Source organism: Vigna angularis, chromosome 6 (genome assembly GCF_016808095.1).
Source record: "Vigna angularis cultivar LongXiaoDou No.4 chromosome 6, ASM1680809v1, whole genome shotgun sequence".
Taxonomy (NCBI): domain Eukaryota; kingdom Viridiplantae; phylum Streptophyta; class Magnoliopsida; order Fabales; family Fabaceae; genus Vigna; species Vigna angularis.
This window is the reverse complement of record NC_068975.1, coordinates 971,374-992,954: the sequence shown is the minus strand read 5'-3', so window position 1 is coordinate 992,954 and position 21,581 is coordinate 971,374. Positions and strand designations below refer to the sequence as shown.

At 37.5% G+C, this 21,581-nt stretch overlaps 1 protein-coding gene and 1 long non-coding RNA gene across 2 annotated transcripts; one reads left to right on the top strand and one right to left on the bottom strand.

Annotated features, from left to right (window-relative positions):
* Nucleotides 1–3,492: 3,492 nt before the first annotated feature.
* Nucleotides 3,493–4,573, bottom strand: LOC128197406 (uncharacterized). Its single transcript, XR_008249936.1, has 2 exons — nt 3,825–4,573; nt 3,493–3,708 (listed from the first exon to the last, which is right to left on the bottom strand). It is a non-coding gene; the product is annotated as an uncharacterized LOC128197406 (long non-coding RNA).
* Nucleotides 4,574–5,126: 553 nt separating this feature from the next.
* On the top strand, nt 5,127–20,539 carry LOC108340951 (uncharacterized). Its single transcript, XM_017578536.2, has 11 exons — nt 5,127–5,283; nt 5,355–5,488; nt 5,586–5,667; nt 6,864–6,934; nt 7,040–7,141; nt 7,236–7,325; nt 19,408–19,482; nt 19,586–19,618; nt 19,704–19,778; nt 19,996–20,052; nt 20,135–20,539. The coding sequence occupies exons 1-11, from the start codon at nt 5,229–5,231 to the stop codon at nt 20,312–20,314; spliced, it is 954 nt and encodes a 317-aa protein (XP_017434025.1). The 5' UTR covers nt 5,127–5,228; the 3' UTR covers nt 20,315–20,539.
* Nucleotides 20,540–21,581: the final 1,042 nt, after the last annotated feature.

The following is a 21,581-nucleotide window of genomic DNA, read 5'->3' as shown; positions in this document are numbered from 1 at the left end:
TCCATGTAACATTCTCGGACCATCTTCTGATTCGTCCATACGATACATATAGTAATTCGATTAGAGGGGAACTTCATTGCTAAATGCGGTGTGGACACTATTGCTCTGAACGCATTTAGGCATAATCACCCGATCAACACACTATAAGAAGTGTTGGTCTCAACCCATAGGTATCTCACCCTTAACTCCTTAGCATCCTGACCTGTCCCGAGGCAAGTTCTCAAGTCCACGTAACCCCTCGTGTCCACCCGCTCGTCCGCAAACCCTACGATCTCCTCGCTAAAGGGAACTATCAGGTTCTCCGATAGGTCCATTATCTGTAACGTCTTTCAGTGGAGGATGTTCATGGAACTTCCTTAGTCAATGAACACTTTGCTGACATTGAACTGAGTAATTTCAACGGTGATCACCGTAGGATCATCCTTATTAGGGTCAAGTGCATGGAAGTCCTCGTTCGAGAAAGTGATGGGTGACATAGATCCTGGTTTTTCTTCCACAAGATGGAAAGTCTTCAAGCCCCTAAGATGCCTTTTGCGCGCGGAGGAGGATGTTGGTCTTCCCGCGAAACCTCCCAAAATCGTATTTATGTGGCCACGCAACGGTCGGACACGACTTTTGCTATAAATTCTACTCCGGCGGCTACTATTATAACGTCAGTCGTCCCTGTGAGAAGAACATTTGAGGCTTCTTTTTCACGGTGGGCTTCGTTCTACGCGTTTCGCCTTCACATACTTTTGTAGGTGTCATGCTCAGATTAGCTCTTCGATCTTGTCACACAGGGCGAAACACTTTTGTGGTGTGCCTAAGATTTTGATAGTATCGATAATGTTTATTTCCGTCAGTGTTTCTTGCGTTCAGTTTTTTCTTGATCGAGGGAAGGAGGTATGCACTAAGTGCTTCCTCTAAGATCCTCACCCTGGGTGGGGAGTATACTGGTTGAACATGGGTGGGCGGGGAAGGTCTTTAGGTCTAGACTCGCCCACTCTTTCACCTGCCCCGACCGACTTCTTTCCTTACTTCCGCTCCCTACCGATGGACGATGTTGTAGCCTCCTCCTACTGCTATTTTGCAAAACATGCAAATTTTCTCTATGTGTACAAACTCATCTGCTCTCTCTTGAAACTCGTCCATGGTCCTCGGAGGCGGGGTGCATAGGCTTTCCGCGAACGACATTACCTTCAAGGCAGTTGACAAGTTGTTGAGGATGAACTCCTAACTAACATCCCTTACCTACCGAGTGATCATATTATATCGTTCCATATAGTCTTTTAATGATAATCCTTCATGTTTAATACTGATTAACGTAAGGTGTGTCAGACTCTAGACGCGACTGAAAGGGCATTGCTTGCCGAAAAGGGATCGGACAGTAGAGAAATACTCCACTTTGTTCGGGGGCAGAGTGTTGTACCACGCTAGCACCTCTCCTTTAGCGATAGAGAAAATGCTCGACACCATACTGGATCACTTAATGAGTAGAATGCCATTGTGTTCACAAACGAGTGAATATGCTCGTTCTAGTCAGTAGACTTGTCATATTTCTCGAATGCCGGTGGTGTAGACTTCTCGGGCATCAATGCTTCCATGACGATCGTGGTAAAGTGTAACAGGCCCTCGGCCTGTATCGTTTGAACTGAGGGGGTTGTTTTAGTCATTGTACTATTCACTTCCTGCCCGATCTTACTAATCTCTTGACCGATCCTGGTTGGTTCTTCCCCTTGATTATTCTGCTTCGATAGGTAGGAATGAGAGACATTGAATGCTGGGTTAATTGTTCTTGGCAAGCGACAACGTGCTTTGCCCTTAGCGTGACTATCTCGACGTCATGCCTTCGTTGCATCTCTTGCATTTGTGCCTGCATCTCTCATATCACTTTCATAGGGTTATACTGTTCTCCCATGTTTCTTGTGATTACCGTTGAGTTTTCTTGCTTGTTCTCGGGTCCCATAGTGGTCTTCCTACGCTACCTTTGATTTCAATTATCGTTGTTTTCAGTATTCTTGGTTTTAGTCTTTTAGCCGAGCGGCGATGTACTAGTCAAAGACACTTTGATGCTTAAGTTAGTTATAAAATTTGATCGGTTATCACAACACAATATTAATTTCACAATAAATACAATCACTTACCTTCTTACCTTATCCATGTATTTATATTAAGGTTGATCCAATAGCCTATAAGTATGTTTAACTTTGTTAACTATGTTCGGTTTATGCTGATTGTTTTGATATATAATATCGAATGATCATTTATGGAAATGACAACGAATCGATCATGTGAAAAATGAGTTTACTGGATGACTATATAATAGACATTGCTAGTTGCATCCTATTCATTGTGAACAGAAAAATTATTAATTTACGTAATGATTTTGGAATTGTTTAGCTCTCAGGTTTCTCTAAATACTGCACCTCAAACAACCAAACAAGAGTTCCATCAACATAATCCCACATTACCTTTCAATTTATTCTATTACATATCTCCAAGAATAACGGAAGGCACATAGTCATTCTTCTCACTGTCCATATTTAATTACACAACTAAACCAAAAAAGTAAAAAAAAAAACAGAGCAAAACCGAAATCAAACTAAAGAGATATAGAATGAAAAAAGAGAGGTTATGCACAACAAAATACAAGAAGTCACAATAAAACTGGAACAACAAAAAGGTACAAATTGACTCAAATTGCAAACAGGGTCTCAAACCTCTACTAAAATTGCACCGTTGTCACAATTCTTAATCATAAACCAAGTTCTAAATAGGATTTGCGATATTAGTCTTGATAATGGGTGTCTAAAGATGCATAACATAGCAAAAATATACATATATAAACATAAAAAAATCATAAAGATTAAACCACCTTTAATTCTGCTATTGTCATGTTGCAATTGCATGTTTTGATTTTTTTTAATAAAATAAGCTTTCACAATTCGCCATGTTTTTATTTATTTTTTTAATTAAAGTAAGCTTTCACACTTCGCTATCTTGTGACAAAATTTATTAAGTTTTAATCTATTCATCTTAAAAATTTAAAAATAATATCTAAACTATTTAAAATTTTAATAGTTTAATATTCTATTTTATTTAAAAATTTTCATCATCTCACTTATTGTGGAGATGGATTCTAATTATCACGTCATAACTTAATTTATAGACAAGTTATTTTGTAAAGGAAAAAAAGTAAATTTTAGTTTTAGTATATAAAAGCATATTTTAGTTTTAAAATTGATTTATTCATTTACGTTGTTTTTATTATTATAAATATATTCCGGAAGAAATTTATTGAAATAATATAACTTTGGTCAAATAATATGGTATAAACCCTTCAATCGTCCTCATATTTGTCAGAAAATCTCAAATGAGTTCTCATTTTTTCAACTGTCAAAATTAGGTTTATATTCTTGTAAAATGTCTCAATTGAGTTTAAATATTTAAAAAATTGAATCAATTTAACCATGTCTATTAAGTTGTTATAAACGATGTTAAAATGTGATGACACTGGATAAAGTAAATATTTTATTACGTGAAAATAATTAAATTATAACATGAAAATTAGTAAAGTAAAAATAAATAAAAAGATTATGAAAGCAACCTTCCTATTCTGAAAATGTTTCCAAAAAAACCCTAGAAGCTTCCTTGCTCGTCACCCACACAACATCTCAACCTCATCAGTCATCACTAGTCATGATCAACCATGAAGAATGTAATATCTACCTGTTGATATCGAAACAACTAAACCCAATTAAAACCTAAAATTCACGAGATATAAAAAACATTTCTATTTTGAAGAAAAAAAATGAAATTGGAATTGAATGATTAAAGGGACATACCGGCTAAGGTGATTGCTTCCAAGGGGAATCAAAGAGGCACAAAAGAAAAAAGGGGAAGACTTTTTGAAAACCCTAATTCGATTATTGATCGGAAATTGGGAGAGTATGAAAAGGGGATTTGGGGCATCGTTACTGGAGAGAGACACCACTGTTGCGACACGAAAAGCCGCAGGCTTGTCGCGAATACGGTATGGAGCTGCTGTAGAAAGAAAAACAGATCATCCACGCCATGATCCAGGACTAAACTAGATCGCGTGACAAAGGCCACCCATTGCAACGAGAAATCATCGCGTCTCCGGCGGCCACCTTTGCGTTTGCGGGAACTGACGCTTGCAAAAAACAAAATCTTTTGGTGAAACGAAGGTTTGAAATGGTTCCAATTTTACATCTACACCTTCAAAATGAGCAGTTAGCACAGGACCAAGAAGATTATTCTTTGTTCGATAGCAAAGTTGGGTACCCAAATTAGGATCATCCCCGACAGGTTTCATGGCAACCTGGTTCTTCACTTCAACCACCACACGATCATAAAAAGTATGTCGGTAAGATAGTTGGAGGTGTTCCAGAATCAAGAAACCTTACTCGCTCTGCCAAAACTCATTTTGCTAGAAACACTTACATCAGTGTGGAAAGGGGATTTCAAATTTTTAGGATATTTGGGTTGGTGATTGGGATTCGAAACCCACCAAGAAAAAAAAGAACAGAATTGGGGAAAGGTTGAGTGCAGTGGTGAAAGGTGATGATTGGATGGAGGGAAAACATGGAAATATGATTATAAAACACATCATCCATTAAATTTAATACATAATCACAGATTTTCTTTTCAAAATTACAATTCAACGTAAATTAAGGTTGTTTGTGTGATCTTAATGTACAAGATTAAATTGGTTTAATTTTTTAAATATTTGAATTCAATTAAAACATTTTATAAAAATATAAATCTAATTTTGACAGTTGAAAAAATAAATATTTATTTGAAATTCTCTAACAAATATGAAAAGAATAACAGAGGATTTAAACCAATAATCATATTTTTCTTATTTATTTTTGTATTTAATATTTATTTTTAAATTGATGTCAGACTTTATTAATATGTTCGTATTAAGAAAATCGAATGAAAATTTACACTTTATTCACTTTAATAGATTTGGAAAAAAAATGATTGAATAAATTTGAAGATAAATTTTTTGTTATTTATTTAAATAAATATTACAGATAAGTAAAAGTGAATTTTCAACTAAATTTTTTTAATTTATCAAATAAATCAATTTAATCTAAGTGAATAAAATATTAGTCCTTTTCTTTTGAAGTTTTGAAGAGTTGGTAACAGAAAGGGTAGGCCAAGGCAAAAGTCAGAATTGGTCGGTCGTACACAATTTGAGACGAAGAGGGTTGGAGAATAGCATGGCGTTGCAAGCAGGCGTGAACACCTCCAAGGTTCTCATTCTGGTTGGAGCCGGTAAGGGAGTGTTTGGGTTTATTATCAACTCCTTTATCAATTAACTTGTTTTGCTTTTGCTTCTTCGTTAGGTTTGAGTGGTTCTGTTTTGCTGAGGAGTGGCCAGTTATCTGGTCTCATCGCACAGCTTCAGGAGTTACTCAAGGGCGTCGACGATGCTGAGATTTTACCCGGCAGATACGACGCTGCGCTTATTGCTGCACAGGTGCGTATTTGTCATGTCATGATACTCGTAATTCTTTTCTGTTTCTATGCCACACACCTTATTGAATTGTTTGTTTAACCGTGTATTTTAAGCTCAGATTCGACAGCTAGCACATGAGATTAGGGAGTTGACGTTGTCTCGCCCTGTGATCTTCAATGCGAATTCTTCTTCTTCTTCTGGTACTTACACTGGATTCTGTTGCAAATTTTTTTATTTTCTTTCTTCAGTGGTGATATTAAACATCAGAGGATATAATAATTTACATTTTAGACCTCGATGAATCTACGATAGAATGCTACTGAGTAACGTTTTATGTAAACATGTTTCCTGATCGGCTTCGTGATTATGATGCTAAGTTGACCAACCAATGCTCATTTTCTTTATAGATTTTCTTCTCACTTTACATTGTATAAGAATTATTAATGATAATTGTCTTAGGCTTAATGAAGTTACTAATATAGACTTAGGCCTTAATTAGATACAATTCAAGTGTTTAATAGAAAATGAAAATAAGATTGTAAACTTAATTCATCTTCTGCTATAAGTAAACAAAAGTGTATGCTTAAGGTAAATATCTTTTGGACTTTAAATTAGTTTTTAAACTTATGGGAGAAGCTTAATTTATTTTTCCTTCTTATTTTTACAAGTGCTTATTGAAGAGTTTACCTAAATAGGGCCTTAACCTTTTAAAATCTATTTCTTTTAACCATTTTTCAAGGAAACTGCTAACTTTAAGTTATAAAATGCATGCTTTTGGGGTTTTCCAAGATAGCTTCACTCAACCAAATGCAAATTTACCAGTTAAGTCTATCTACTTATTTCTTAAAGAATTATCAATCATCCCTTATGCAGTACTTATTAATTCAAATTTCCTTGTTTGCTAACAGTTGATGTTAACATGTTTACACCATATTTATCATTCCTTGGTAGTGGCGCATGGCTGACCCAAATAATGCTACAACAGTATAGCACTCAGTGAGATGACTTCTATTTTGATTTTTTTTTTTCATACTATATACGTATAAACACTCAACAAAAATGCTAAAAAATATTTACATGTTCATAATCATGACTAAAATGTTATACAAGTAAATAGTAACTTATTGAGAAGGATACAAGGACAAATCATAGAGACAAAGAAAAATGGAGTGAATGAGTTTGGGTCTTTGGCGAGATAGATAACCATAGAAAGACCTCGGTGATTGATATTCATTTCCTTTGTTACATATTGATGTGGTTTTGGACATTCTCAATCTTCTGGCCTTGTGCAAGCAATTTGTGTAATCATGATTTTACTATCACGTATTTTTTTTCCTTTCTTTATAAATACAAGTTCTTGTTCACTATATATGTTGATGTTAATGTTTGAACATAGGGGGTATTGGCTCTTACTTACTACCTGCTGCTGCAATAGGAGCTATGGGATATTGTTATATGTGGTGGAGGGTAAGTGATAATCGTATCACATTTCCATAACAGGTACATTTATTTAGGAATCAACATATAATGTGATGATGTTGACTAAACCCATATATTTCTTGCCGCTTGTAGGGATGGTCATTTTCTGATGTAATGTTTGTGACAAAGAGGAATATGGTTAATGCTGTAGCAATTGTGTCAAAACAATTAGAAAATGTACATGAAACATTGGCAGTAAGTAATTTGTGTTGGCATTCCTATTTTCTTACATGAACATTTTTCATCTTTTGAGTGTTGCCGATGAATTTTTGTTATTTAATTTGCGCAGTCAACAAAACGGCATCTTACAAAGAGGTTGGAAGGTCTTGACTTGAAGTTGGAAGAGCATAATGAGTTGGGTCAACTTATATCAAATGATGTAAGGGAAAATGGATTTTCTTTTTTCCTAGATAATTAAAGGTGTTAAGGTAATTCATTAAAGAAATGTTTAATCAAAAGAAATTCCTAGCTCAATAAAATAGGATCAAATGACCACTCTTGTTAGGTTCCTAAATTGGGAACCTACGTTCAGGACTCAATTCCTCCCCAAGAAACACAGAAAGAAAGGGAAGTCTGAATGTTATTCACAAGTATAGTCTCTTTACAATCCAATGCAGAGGCATAACCCTCTTCTACAGGTATAAACCCGTAAGCACTAAGTAATCAATAATCCCCCAATCCCTTCTACTCAGCCGCTATTTATACAATCTTACAATCTCACCAAAACTGTCCTAACTGTTAGTTTGTTATATTCATTGTTTGTTATACTTAAGATTGAAACTGTAAAATAATTCTAGAGGGCTTGATTGATCCCTCTCACAATCTTCTATTTATAAGAATAAATTGATACACAAATACATGATAAATAGGGTAACCCTAGACACAATATAATCATGATAAATAGGGTAATCCTAGACATAATATAATCATGATAAATAGGGCAACCCTTGACACACTATAATGATGATAAAATAGGATAAATATCCTAACACTCCCCCTCAAGCTGGAGCATACAAATTGTATGTACCAAGCTTGGAACAAATAAACTCAATCCGAGGACCCCTTAATGACTTGGTCAATACATCTGCGAGTTGATCGTTTGACCCAATAAACTCAGTACATATTTCTTTGGTCAACAACTTTTCACGAACAAAATGACAATCAATTTCTATATGTTTAGTCCTCTCGTGAAACACTGGATTTGATGCAATGTGGAGAGCAGCTTGATTGTCGCAATACATCTTCATAGTATGGATGTCACAAAATTTAACCTCTTGAAGGAATTGTTTCACCCATATAAGTTCACATGTTAGTGATGCCATTGCCCTATACTCGGCTTCCGCGGTTGATCGAGCTACTACATTCTGTTTCTTACTTTTCCATGAAATAATGTTTCCTCCCAGAAAAACACAATATCCTGTTGTAGACCGTCTATCAATAGGTGAACCTGCCCAATCTGCATCACAATACCCAGAGACATGAATGCTTCCTTTATCTTCATATAACAATCCTTGCCCGGGAGCCTTCTTTACATACCTTAGAATGCGAATGAGAGCATTCCAATGGTCAATACATGGAGCCTGCATGAACTGACTAACCACTCCAACTGCAAAGGATAGATCTGGCCTTGTAATAGTGAGATAAATCAGTTTGCCAACCAGCCTCCTATACCTCTCTGGATCGGAGAATAATTCACCTTCTTCTGTCCTTAATTTCTGGTTTGGGTCCATGGGACTGTCTACCGGTCTACAATCAATCATGCCTGTTTCTTGTAATATATCAAGAGCATACTTCCTTTGGGAGATTACAACTCCATCTTTTGATTGCGCTACTTCAATGCCTAAGAAATATTTGAGACTTCCAAGATCCTTGGTTTGAAAATGTCTACACAAGTACTCTTTTAGTTGAGATATTCCAACAGCATCATTTCCTGTAATGACAATATCATCAACATATACTATTAAGTAAACACATTTCCCGAGAGAAGAATGACAATAAAAAACTGAATGGTCTGCTTCACTGCGTTTTAGCCCAAATTTTTGAACAATGGAGCTAAACTTTCCAAACCAAGCACGTGGGGATTGCTTGAGGCCATATAGAGATCGATGCAATTTGCATACCATACCAGACTCCCCCTGAGCAACAAACCCTGGAGGTTGCTCCATATAAACTTCTTCCTCAAGATCACCATGTAGGAAGGCATTCTTGATATCCAATTGATGAAGTGGCCAGTGACGAATGGCTGCCATGGCAAAGAAGAGACGAATAGTAGTCATCTTGGCTACAGGAGAGAAAGTGTCACAATAATCAAGACCATAAACCTGAGTGTAACCTTTTGCAACAAGCCGAGCTTTGAGCCGATCAATTTCACCATCAGGGCCAACTTTAACTGCATACACCCATCGACAACCAACCGCCTTTTTTCCTGGGGGAAGGGGCACCAGCTCCCAAGTATTACTGTGGTCAAGAGCCTGCATTTCTGCAATCATAGCTTGTCGCCATCCAGGATGATCAAGTGCTTCTTTCACATTCTTGGGTATAACAACAGAGGACACTGAGGATAAAAGAGAAAAATAGGAGGGCGACAATCGATGATAGCTTAGAAAATTATAAATGGGATGAGGGTTCCGAGTGGAACGAGTACCTTTTCTGAGGGCAATAGGCCATGCTGAATCATTTGCACCAGGAGGCGTGGGAGGAGGTGACGAGGGAGAAGAATCTGAAGTAGGAGATTCACCATTGTCTTGGGGAGGTGGACTATCCATTGGGGCCCTGTGTGGGATGATCTCAGTATGTGGAGAAACAGGTGTAGAAGGATTGTGATCATGACTGGGAATGACAGAGACAGTGGAGCTATTTGACTCAACCATTGGAATAGGAAGGACCTGCTGGAGGATAGAAACATCCTGAACAGATGGAGAGAAGTAAGGAGTCTGTTCAAAGAATGTGACATTGGCAGACATGTAATACTTCTTAGTTTCAGGAGAGTAACACCGATATCCTTTTTGAAGTCGAGAATAGCCTAAGAAGACACATTTGAGAGCGCGAGCGGAGAGTTTGTCTAGACCTGGAGACATGTCATGAACAAAACATACACAGCCAAACACTCGGGGAGATGTATGAAAGAGAGGATCATTAGGAAACAAAATGGAGAAAGGGACTTTATTATCAAGAGAGGAGGAGGGCATCCTATTAATAAGATAACATGCAGTTAAGATGGCATCCCCCCAGTGATGGACAGGAATATGGGCACCAAGCAAAAGGGTACGAGCAGTTTCAACCAAGTGTCTATTTTTTCGTTCTGCTATACCATTTTGCTGTGGTGTATGAGGACAAGTAGACTGATGTAAGATACCATGGGAACTCAAGATGGCAGAAAAGGAGGATGAAAAATACTCTTTGGCATTATCACTTCTTAATATTTTGATTACTTGACCAAATTGATTCTTGATTTCATTCAAAAAGGATGTAAAGATAGCTAACAATTCAGAACGATTTTTCATAAGATAAACCCAAGTACATCTTGAATATTCATCAATAAAGGTAACAAAATATCTATAACCAAAGGAGGAGATACGACTAGGTCCCCATATATCAGAATGGATGATGGAAAAACTAGAATTACATATTGATTGAGACCTTTTAGGAAAGGAAGATCTAACATGTTTTCCTAATTGACATGACTCACATTCTAAGGTTTGGAGACCACTAAGTTCAGGACACATTTTTTTTAATTTGGACAAATGAGGATGGCCAAGTCGATCATGTAGCACTTTAGGATTAAGAGCAGCAACACAAGACACCCTTGGACGAGATCCAAAATGGTATAATCCGCCAGCTTCATATCCTTCTCCAATCTGTCTCCCCGAACCACGCTCCTGTATAACAAAAGATTTATGATCAAAGGTTATTGAACAATTTAACATTTTAGTCAACTGGCTTAAGGAAATTAAATTAAAAGGACAATTAGGGACAAAAAGGACTGAGTTGAGATTGAGGGAGGGAGACAAAGAAACATGACCGACTCCTTTGGAAGAAGTTTTAGATCCATTTGCAAGGGTTATGAAATGAGGTTTTTCTCGAAAGGAAATAGATGAGAACAAAGAGGTATTACCAGAAATGTGATCAGAAGCACCTGAGTCAATTACCCATGAATTTTGACATTCCATAGATTGAGAAACGCAGGCTGTTGATGTATTGGGAGATTGAGATGGTTGTGCCAATCTGTTAGACTTTAACCTTAAATACTCTTGATATTCATCCTCAGAAAACATAGAAGTAGAGGTTTCAGTTTTCAAAGTGGAAGTTTCAGTCTTCGAAATATTGGCGGTTTTGGAAGGGAAACCATGTAAGGAGTAGCAATTCTCTTGAGTATGACCCATCCTTTTACAATATGTGCATTGAGTACGTCCCCGACCTCCTCGTCCTCCTCCTCTAGTACCACGTCCTCCTCTTCCTCGTGTGGCAACCATGACAGATGGTTCCACTAGTTCATGCGCTTCTTGAGTTTGAGATACCGGGACACGCAGAAGGCGAGTGGTCAATGTTTCCATAGAGGGGACCTCATGACTAGTTAGAAGTTGATCTCTGAGATGATCAAAATCGGGATGTAGGGCACGAAGGATCAACACCATGTAGAATTTGTCTAGTTTCTTTTCTATATCCTCTAATGGATCTACTTCCAAAAACATCCTAAGTTCTTCGACAGCAGATTGGGCTTCAGTCATGAAGGACACCATATCATGGTCTGCCATTTTAAGAGATGCAAGTTTATTCGTAGTGTCATAGAGACGTTGAATATCGTTGGCATAAATGCTTTGGGCTTTCTTCCAAAAGGAGTGACAAGTTTTGAAAGCCCTCAAAGATACAAAAAGTTTGGGTTCCACTGATTGCCATAACAGGGCACACAACTGGAAATCTGCTTGTTTCCACTGATCAGCTTTTTCAGTAGGCACATGGCTTCCATCTCGCTCAAGGTGGTCATAATGCCCTTGGCCAAGGAACCACATTTCAACGGCAGCAGACCATGATAGATAATTTTTTCCATTTAGCTTCTCGGAGGTAATTGATGGACTTCCAGAGAAGGAAAGAGTACTGCCAGACGCCATTTCTGAAGAAGACGAATAGTACTAACGAAGAACAAGAAAACCCTAAGGGTTTAGACGAAGGAAACTTTGACAGTGATGGACGACGGTGGCCGGCAATGGCGGGCGGTGGCCGGCGGTGACGGTGGCTGGAGACGGTGGCCGGAGACGGTGGCCGGAGACGGTGGCCGGACGGTGGCCGGACGGTGGCCGGCGACGGCCGACGGTGGCCGACGGTTGACGGTGGCCGGCGGCGGGCAGCGGCGGGCGACAAAGAACTGTGGCGCCGGACAAATATATATTACGAGACAGAAACCAGAGCGGGATCGACCCGCTCTGATACCAACTTAAGATTGAAACTGTAAAATAATTCTAGAGGGCTTGATTGATCCCTCTCACAATCTTCTATTTATAAGAATAAATTGATACACAAATACATGATAAATAGGGTAACCCTAGACACAATATAATCATGATAAATAGGGTAATCCTAGACATAATATAATCATGATAAATAGGGCAACCCTTGACACACTATAATGATGATAAAATAGGATAAATATCAAGTATAGTCTCTTTACAATCCAATGCAGAGGCATAACCCTCTTCTACAGGTATAAACCCGTAAGCACTAAGTAATCAATAATCCCCCAATCCCTTCTACTCAGCCGCTATTTATACAATCTTACAATCTCACCAAAACTGTCCTAACTGTTAGTTTGTTATATTCATTGTTTGTTATATTCATTTCCTCCTATTCCTCCTCTCATAAACTACCCATCCTTTCTTATTCTTATCCCTATCAACTCTTGATTTGTCTTCTTGTGTGCATCAAGCATTAAGACTAAATGCTTCAGTTAAAGAAAATCATGAATAGTTATGACTGATTCAATATGTTTGTTTTGGTGTATAAATATAAGAAACATAGGCCATACAACTTACATCTGAATCTGTGCATAATCTGCATTTGTATATGCCTCAAGACTAGCATTCTTGTATGGTTTGAACAAAATTCATCTTCCTAGCTTCCCTTTCAAATACTGGACAATTCCAAGAGCAACTTGTAAATGTGTTTGCGTTTCCTTTGGGTGGTGAATAAATTGACCAACTAGGCTAACAACAATTCAATATTTGGCTTAGTGTGAGATAGATAAATACGTCTTTCCGTTAGTCTTTGGTACTTCTTTTTATCCATAACAATATATCCTTTGCACATCCCAACTTTATATTTGGATCAACATGTGTACTGTTGGTTTGCATAGCAAGTCAATAATATATTTTTGTTGAGATATGTAGATCCCTTTTCTGAAATGGGTTACTTCAATCCCGAGAAAATATTTTAGGTTTCCTAAATTCTTGGGCAAGACATTGACTCAACCTTTGTTGTTCCCTTTCGTCATTCCCAATAAAAATATAATATTCGGCATAGATCAATAATACTGTTTGTAACACCTCAATTTTTTTGCTTACTAAAATCTATAATTAACACAAATTACACAATTTAAAATAAAACTTAACTCCTATTTTATTGAAAATCTCAGTAAACAAAAAACAATATTGTTTTACAACCATAAGCTTTATTGACTAAAAGACTGTCCCAAACATCTGTCGATATTGACCACTCTCCCTAGTGTTGTGCATCTTCCTCAACACCTGTAAGATCATCAGACTCAAAATATTACATCTCATACAAACAAAAAGGCAAGACAAGAAAACAAGAAAAACAAGAATAAATGAATGTAAGCTCCCCTTACCTCTTACTCGTCACTTCTCTTTTAAATATGCTTAGCCACGTCTTTTTCTCATCCAAGCGTAGCACTCACTCACTCATTTAGTATGTATATTTATGAGTTTCACTGTCACCCTTAAAACCCTAGATATTCTTAAAAGATTTTAGGTGATCCTTCTAATATCCATAAAATATTATATATATTTTCCTACCTATATGTTTTTGTTTCTTAGAAAATCTCTTGTAAATAATGAAAATTGCACACATAATAAATCTTATATCTTTTTCATAAATCTATTTAAGAAATAACCATCATATATAACTTGTTTATATTATAATAAATACTTTATATATCGTTCATACAGAGTCAAATGTGTATCTTGCAAAGACTTCCAAAGACTCTTCAAACACTTCCAACCTTCAATCTCTAAGGTATTCGTCCTCCTTTAGAAAACACTCTGATGCTCAAGTCATCCTAATGCGTCAACAAACAATAAATGCAGTAATTAATATACCTCGTAATATATTCTATTTATACTATTGTTTATGGCTTTTAATTGGATGGGCCTTGACCCATTTTCCCAAATACATGTTAGAATTGAATTATCGTAGTCAACCATGGACCATTGCGATTAAGTGTCTTGAATGATGTTATGTTGGCCGAATAGGGATGAGTTGAGTACATGTTGATTTAGTAGTTCGACATGTATTCGGTCAACCGGTCCTATACGGATCTTTTTACATGCTACATGTAAAAGGCATACAAAGAACTTCGACATATCAGGTGGTCTTTAGTCTCTAGCTTATTGATCATAATGTTGGTACTCGGTAGGCATCTTGCAAAGAAAAATTGTATCTTTGGCTATTTAACCTTATAGGTATAGTAGCCCCCGACCTTGATAAGCTTTGCGATGAAGAGCTTGTGATGATGAAGTATTAGATAAGATATGATGTTGTAAGGGGGATGAAGAGGCATGATATGCCTGTTTTACACAAGAAATGATGCAATGCTTGGAAGGGATAGAGTCACCAACCTTGGCCTTCAGATCTAAAGAGATCTAATGGTTAAGGGAGAGCAGTGGGAAGGTGAAAGGTCACAAGTTTTCATATAAATAGGGTCTCATTTTCCACATTTGAGCACCAAGTTCTGAAAAATTACTTTGCTGCTGATATCTCGTGAAGAGAGTGAATCATTTCAAGAGCTGACTACTCAAAGGATTATGGGGAGGAATCAAAGTGTAGTAGTAGTAGTTAGTGTCACTGGACGCATCATCATCCATAACCATAGGGGTGGAGCTGGAGGTTATTATTGACAATAGGGAAGATCCTGCTGAAGAGCATGCCGAGTCCCAACTACCTAGAAAGGAGGGGTACAAGTGGATAGATCTCTTAGTGAGAAGTCAGTTTTCCAAATTTAGGTGGTCAAGAATATTGAATTCTTGGTTGAATAGCATTTATGTGTTTGAGAGTGGAGTGTCGAAGGACATAGTGTCACTTAGGAGGGTGACTGCCATTGACAATGTTTGTCATGGCCGATAAGGGTATGAGGAGGAGTTCTTTTATGTGTACATAACGTTTTCCTTCAACTTCACGTCTGGTTACCCTTCGATGAGTTTACAATGGGTGTGCTCAGACTTCTAAATGTTGCACCAACACAACTTCATCCAAATAGTTGAGGTTGCCTTAAAGCCTTTAGATTAGTATGATAGGTTCTTTGTTTATCCCCTTCGCCTGAATACTTCTTTCATTTTTACCTAATGCGATCAAGGGATCCACTTACCTGGCTATCTTTGGTGAGCAGGCCGAGTACACGTTTGCTAGGTACCTTTCCCCAATCTTTTAAGAAGTTCAAGAATGGACAAGTGCCTCATGAATCTTATCAGGAGGAAGAGGGACAAGATCCCAAGTGCCATTGTGTTCAAGTGCCTTCATCTCATCAACCATGGCTTGTCGCCATCCAGAATGAACAAGTGCCTCATGAATATTATTAGGAACCTTAGTCGATGATAATGAGGAAACAAAGGAGAAATATGTAGGAGACAAGTTATGATAACTCACAAAATTATAAATAGGATATGGATTGCGAGTAGAACGAATACCTTTACGGAGGGCAATGGGCCAGTTATCATCTGAATCAGTAGAAGGTGAAGATGATGAAGGATCCATGGTCTGAGGATCTGATGCAGAAGGATCTGAGTCTCGAGGATCGTCAGTGTTAGGAGTTCGAGATTGGGTTCGACGTTGATATGTGATAAGAGGTGGAGGAACAATGTTATTTGGATTTTGATTTTGAGGTACTGAATCAGGAATAATTAGAGGATCACATGTTGGTAAAGGAAACATTTGTTGAACAGAGGAACGATCCTTCATGGAGGAAGAAAAAAAAGGTGTATCCTCAAAGAATGTGACATCAGCTGACATATAACAAGGTGTATCCTCAAAGAGGATTGGCCAGGATTAGACGGTTTTCCAGACTTGTAACGTAAAAATTCTTCATATTCTTCATTTGAAATTCTGGATTCTAGATCACCAGATTTAGACACATGAGCAACTTTGTCTGGATATCCATGTAGAACATAACATTTGTCTCGAGTATGGCCTAGTTTCTTACAGTATGTGCATTGAGGAGGAGGACGTATGCTACGACCACCACGTCCTCGGTTGCTTCTGCCTCCTCCTCTTCCTTGTGGCACTCCTCTTCCTTGTGGCATTATCATAGCTGATGTTCCAATAACATCGATTGAATTCTCATCTTTCACCAATGGAGGTACTCGAAGAAGTCGAGTAACCAAACCATCCATTGAAGGGATTTGATCACCAGCCAAAACTTGATCACGTACATGATCATAATCGGAGTGTAAGCTTCTCAGAATTAGGACCATGTAAAACTTGTCAAGCTTTTTATTGATCCCTTCTAATGAATCAGCTACAAAGAAGTTCTTTAATTCTTCTACAGCAGCCCGAGCCTTTGCTATATGAGAAACCATGTCATGGTTGACTTGTTTTAGAGAAGCTACTCTTTGGGTTGCATCAAAAAGACGTTGTACATCATTAGCAAAAATATCTTCTGCCCTCTTCCAGAATGATGAACATGTTTTATAGGGTCTCAAGATATCTAAAACCTCTTGCTCCACTGACTGCCACAAAATTGCGCATAACTGAAAATCCAATTTTTGCCATTGAGATTTTTCTTCATCTGGAACCATAGAGATATCTTGTTCTAGATGATCATGGTGTCCTTGACCAAGAAACCATAATTCCACTGCAGAAGACCAAGATAAATAATTTTTCCAGTTGAGTTTTGCAGATGTAATGATAGGAGTTGCAGATAGAGAGGAATTAATTGCAGTAGATGCCATTACAGATCGGAAAATGAACCAGACTTGGAGAGATATTCAACTATTGGGAGAGAGAAAACCCTAGGTATCAATTACACCCACTGAAACAGGGAAGTAAGATCAGATATAAGCTCAGGAGAGTGAGGCGAGCGGAACCCTAGATGCGCGGTGAAATTCCGACCAGCGTAGGGCGGCGCGTGAACAGTACGCGCGCGAGATCTGGCGGGCTGCGGCGGCGCGTGGCAGCGCGTGAGGGCGTTGCAGGGACGGCGACCACCAGGGTTGGGTCGCGCTCACGGAGGCGCACAAAACCCCTAAATTTTCCTGAGAAAATGGGGTACCGGCGGCGGCGGCGGCAGCGACGACGACGGCGACGGCGAAAACGGCGGCGACGGCGGCGGCTGGTGGTTGATGGCGTCTACAGAAGAGAGCCCCGGTGCTTGGCTCTTGATACCATTTTGGAGAATTAAGAGAAAGAAACTCTCTTTTTCATATTATTATCTTCACACTAAACACATACTTATACAATAATGAAAAACAGTAATCAACAATAAACAGTAAACAATAGGCTCCTACAGAGCCTATATCTAAAAACATATTACATTTCAACAATTTTTGTGTTGCTTTGGTCATTAAACACTAAAAAATACAACCCACTCTACTCCTTAGCAGTTAAAATTGTCTTCCTCGTGGCAAGGTCCTGAAAAGCACAATAAGTTGGAAAAAATGTTACTAAACAATTTAAATCCTTTGTGAGTTTTTGCACAGAGATAAGACTATTAGCTAATTGAGGAACATGTAAAACGTCCTTTAATACAATAGATGAGTCCAAAATTATATTCCTAGAGCCGCATATAGGTATACCTTGACCATTCACAACTGTAATAAGTTGTTCTTTATTTCTTTTACCATATGAGTCGAAGGACACGCTGAAAGGTGTCATATGATCAGTTGCACCCGAATCAAGGATCCAAATAACTTGAGACACATGATCAACAATATTGAGACAAATCTTACCTTTTATGGACAGAGTACATGATCCAAAGGGCTTATTCATTGATTCATCCATTGCTTTCAAAGGAATAATTTTTACTTCAGACATCCCGTAGAACGCAACCAGGAGTCTCCAAGACGATGACGGCGTATGAGTCACACCGAGAAAAAAGGAGCAGAACTTAAAACTCAGATCTACTCAAATATAGGCCAAACGGGTCGTCACCAACCCTAAAAACAGACTCAGGAGGCTCCGGCGACTCTTCTATGGCGGCGACGACGAGTGGGTCACATCGAGAAAAAAAAGAGCAAAACTTAAAACTTAGATCTACTCAAATACAGCCAAAACGAGTCGTCACCGACCCTAGGAATAGACTGAGGGGGCTCTGGCGACCCTGTCTGTGGCGGCGACGACGAGTGGGTCTCGTCGGAGGTGGGCGCGTGGACTACATGCGCTGGCGACGGTGGCGGCGCGTGGCGGCTCCTCTCACGGAGCGACTTCCGGCATTGTGATCGCGGGTGTTGGGCGCACCTTTTTGCCCTATCAGCGACCCCAACCGGCGACGGCGACAGCGGTGGTGGTCGGACAGCGACGGCGGTGCGACTTGTTGCAGCGGAATCGAGTCCCAAGATCAGGAGCTCTGACACCAAGTTAAAAATAAGACTTATTTTATTATTCTCAAATCATAAAAAATACATTCTCATACCCTCTTTTTGTAATAATCTAGGTCTCCTAAAAAGGGAAATAAGGAAACTAGGAAAACTAAAATAAAATAAAAGATTATGTATTTATTTCCTCTAATTAGGAAGATTCTAAAGATATTATCTCAAATTACAACAATAAGTACTACTTTCATTCTAATAAAGTCCATTCTTTCCTCTTGGCCTTTCCTTTCTGGTACCACTGTAGCAATGACACGCTGCAAGCATGTTTATGCCATAAAAGTTTACCCTAACAGTTAAGTTGATTGTCTTAAAGCTAGGCTAGTGGAAAAATGATACACCCATTATATAGCCTTGATTATAGCTATAGATTTTTCTCTTGTTGGCAAAATTACTTTAGTTTGCCTCTTTCTTACTATGGTTGTTATTCACTATTGACCTTTCCACTGGTTAGATATTAAATGCCTTTCTTCCAAGTTAATTGGATGAGATTTATAGTTTTGTATTTTTAATAAGGAGTTGCCTTAATGAAAAGAAAAATTTATTTGGTCCTTCATATGTTGTATTTGCTGTGAGTTTTGCAGTTGTCCTTTAGTAAAATTCTTTTTAATGTGTTCAGAAGCATTCCAATTTTTTTTTTCTTTTTGCACGCAGGTGAATGAAGTGAAGTCAAACCTTTCTCAGATTGGATTTGATATTGAAGTTATACACAACATGATTTCTGGGCTGGTAAATTGGAGTCCCTTTCTTTTCTCCTTTTTTTAAGCATCCAATCGACTGAAATTGTCGTCTTGTTGATGTTCTAACTTGACTTAATCAATCAACTTGATAGGAAGGGAAACTCGAACTTGTTGAGGGCAAGCAGGTTATAAATTTATTATTGCAGGCATAGGTTACATTCTAGCAAGTTTTCTCAGAAATATTTATATATTTCCCTTGTTATCGTGCAGGAAATGACCAATTCAGGTCTCTGGTATTTGTGCCAATTTGCTGATGGATTTAACGACAGACCAAATGGTGACAAGGTTATATTTTTCATCTTCACTTGTGTTTTTATCCCATTTATTGCCTTATCCAGTGTATAAAATTGTGAGGAAAGCAGAATGGTTTTTATGATACAAGACTTCTAGTTTCTGATTAATACACAATTCTTCTGTCAAGTGAGTAAGAGTTCTGTAACAAGGAATTTTTTTGTGATTTCTTGTGCAAATATCTGATCCTTGATTTTGACTGATTTGATAGGATATTGCAGAACCGACAACTTGTACAGTAACGACACTTGAGAAAAAATCACTCAAGGTTAATCAGTTACGGCATTTTTAAGTTCTAGTTTTTCCACTTCTAGTCATACTTGCCTACTTATTTTTAGTACATGTTTCAGGGTTTACAATTCATTGCTACAACTAGTGACACAGCTGAGAAATCGACCATAATAACAAAGAAAGTTGGTCTCATTTCTTCAAATGACAAAGAACCTGCTTCGAAACAAAGAATACACAGGAGGTCATTTCCTCTGGGCATTTCTGTGAGCAATGGCCTTACTGGATTGGCGAGCGATTAATATTTTTTCTGATGAACCAGCTCGATCCCAATTGATTCAGTACCATTACTTCTCACATGGAGAGCAGATGGTGATTGCAATATATTTTTTACGTTGACCAAAGTTTGTCCGACACACCCTCATCTCAAAATTAACCTTTTTGTATATCTCGTATACGAAAATTTCAAGACAGCATACAGTGATATGATAAGATCTTGTATCTTCTTTTGTCATGTGTGTTTAAAATGGTTCTGCAATATTCCTTCATATATTTGTTAAAATGTGTAATGCTAATAGTGCCTGGTTAACGCAGGCTAATGCCAAAATTAATTCTGTTGAGAATCAGGAATAAATATCATATATTTAATGTAGATTGGTTAGGAATGTTTGAATGTCAAAGTTACAGAAATTAAATATCCTCTATTTGTAATTATTACAATATTTCTGTGTAAACCAGTTGCATATTGTCACTTAGGCACAAGGTTTGAGCGTCGTCTCTATTTTGTTGAGACAAGATTGTCAAGAAAGAGATTGAATTGTTTAAAGTATCTTTAATTTTAAAGTTTAACAAATAATATTAAACGAAATAATTTTGGATAATCAAATATTTAAGAAAAAGAAAGAACATAAATATATCACATAGAGAATAAAAGAAAAAGGAAAAAACATAGATATATCATGTTGATAATAATCACATTCTCGAGTGGTCATAAGAGCATCTGAACGCTAGATAACGGATAATATAAAATCATCAAAGAATCTATCAAATGAATCATCTAGATGCTTGCTTAATCAAAAATAGAAACTTGGAAGACCTATGCTCAAAAGCGTTTAAGGTACAAATCTAAAAGTCTTATTACAAGAAATCTTGCAACCAATGTCTATCAAGCTACACTTTCAAATATGCTATCTAAGAAGAAAAAGATGAATTAAAAATCTAAAAGTCTTATTACAAGAAATCTTGCAACCAATGTCTATCAAGCTACACTTTCAAATATGCTATCTAAGAAGAAAAAGATGAATTAAACAACGCAATGTGTTTTAGGCAAAGACGTTTGATAAGTAGGAGAAACCTACACAGACTTAGTAAGACACCATGTTTAAGATACCTACACACAAAGTGTCTGAATTACTTTTGTAAAACAGTGAGTGTGAAAATCTCTTCTAAGGTAGAAACATGTTTTACAAAGATAATCATGATAAGCATAGTGTCTTAACATGTACAAAACTTAAGGATAAGCACTAAAATTAACATATCTATCCTTGAAAAAGATAAAACACTAAAGCT

Excerpts from the sequence above, each read along its gene's own strand:
- LOC108340951 (XM_017578536.2), top strand. The coding sequence starts at position 5,229 with ATGGCGTTGCAAGCAGGCGTGAACACCTCCAAGGTTCTCATTCTGGTT. Across the intron at positions 5,284-5,354 it reads TCTCATTCTGGTTGGAGCCG|GTTTGAGTGGTTCTGTTTTG; the intron begins GTAAGGGAGTGT and ends CTTCTTCGTTAG. Across the intron at positions 19,619-19,703 it reads AACTTGTTGAGGGCAAGCAG|GAAATGACCAATTCAGGTCT; the intron begins GTTATAAATTTA and ends GTTATCGTGCAG.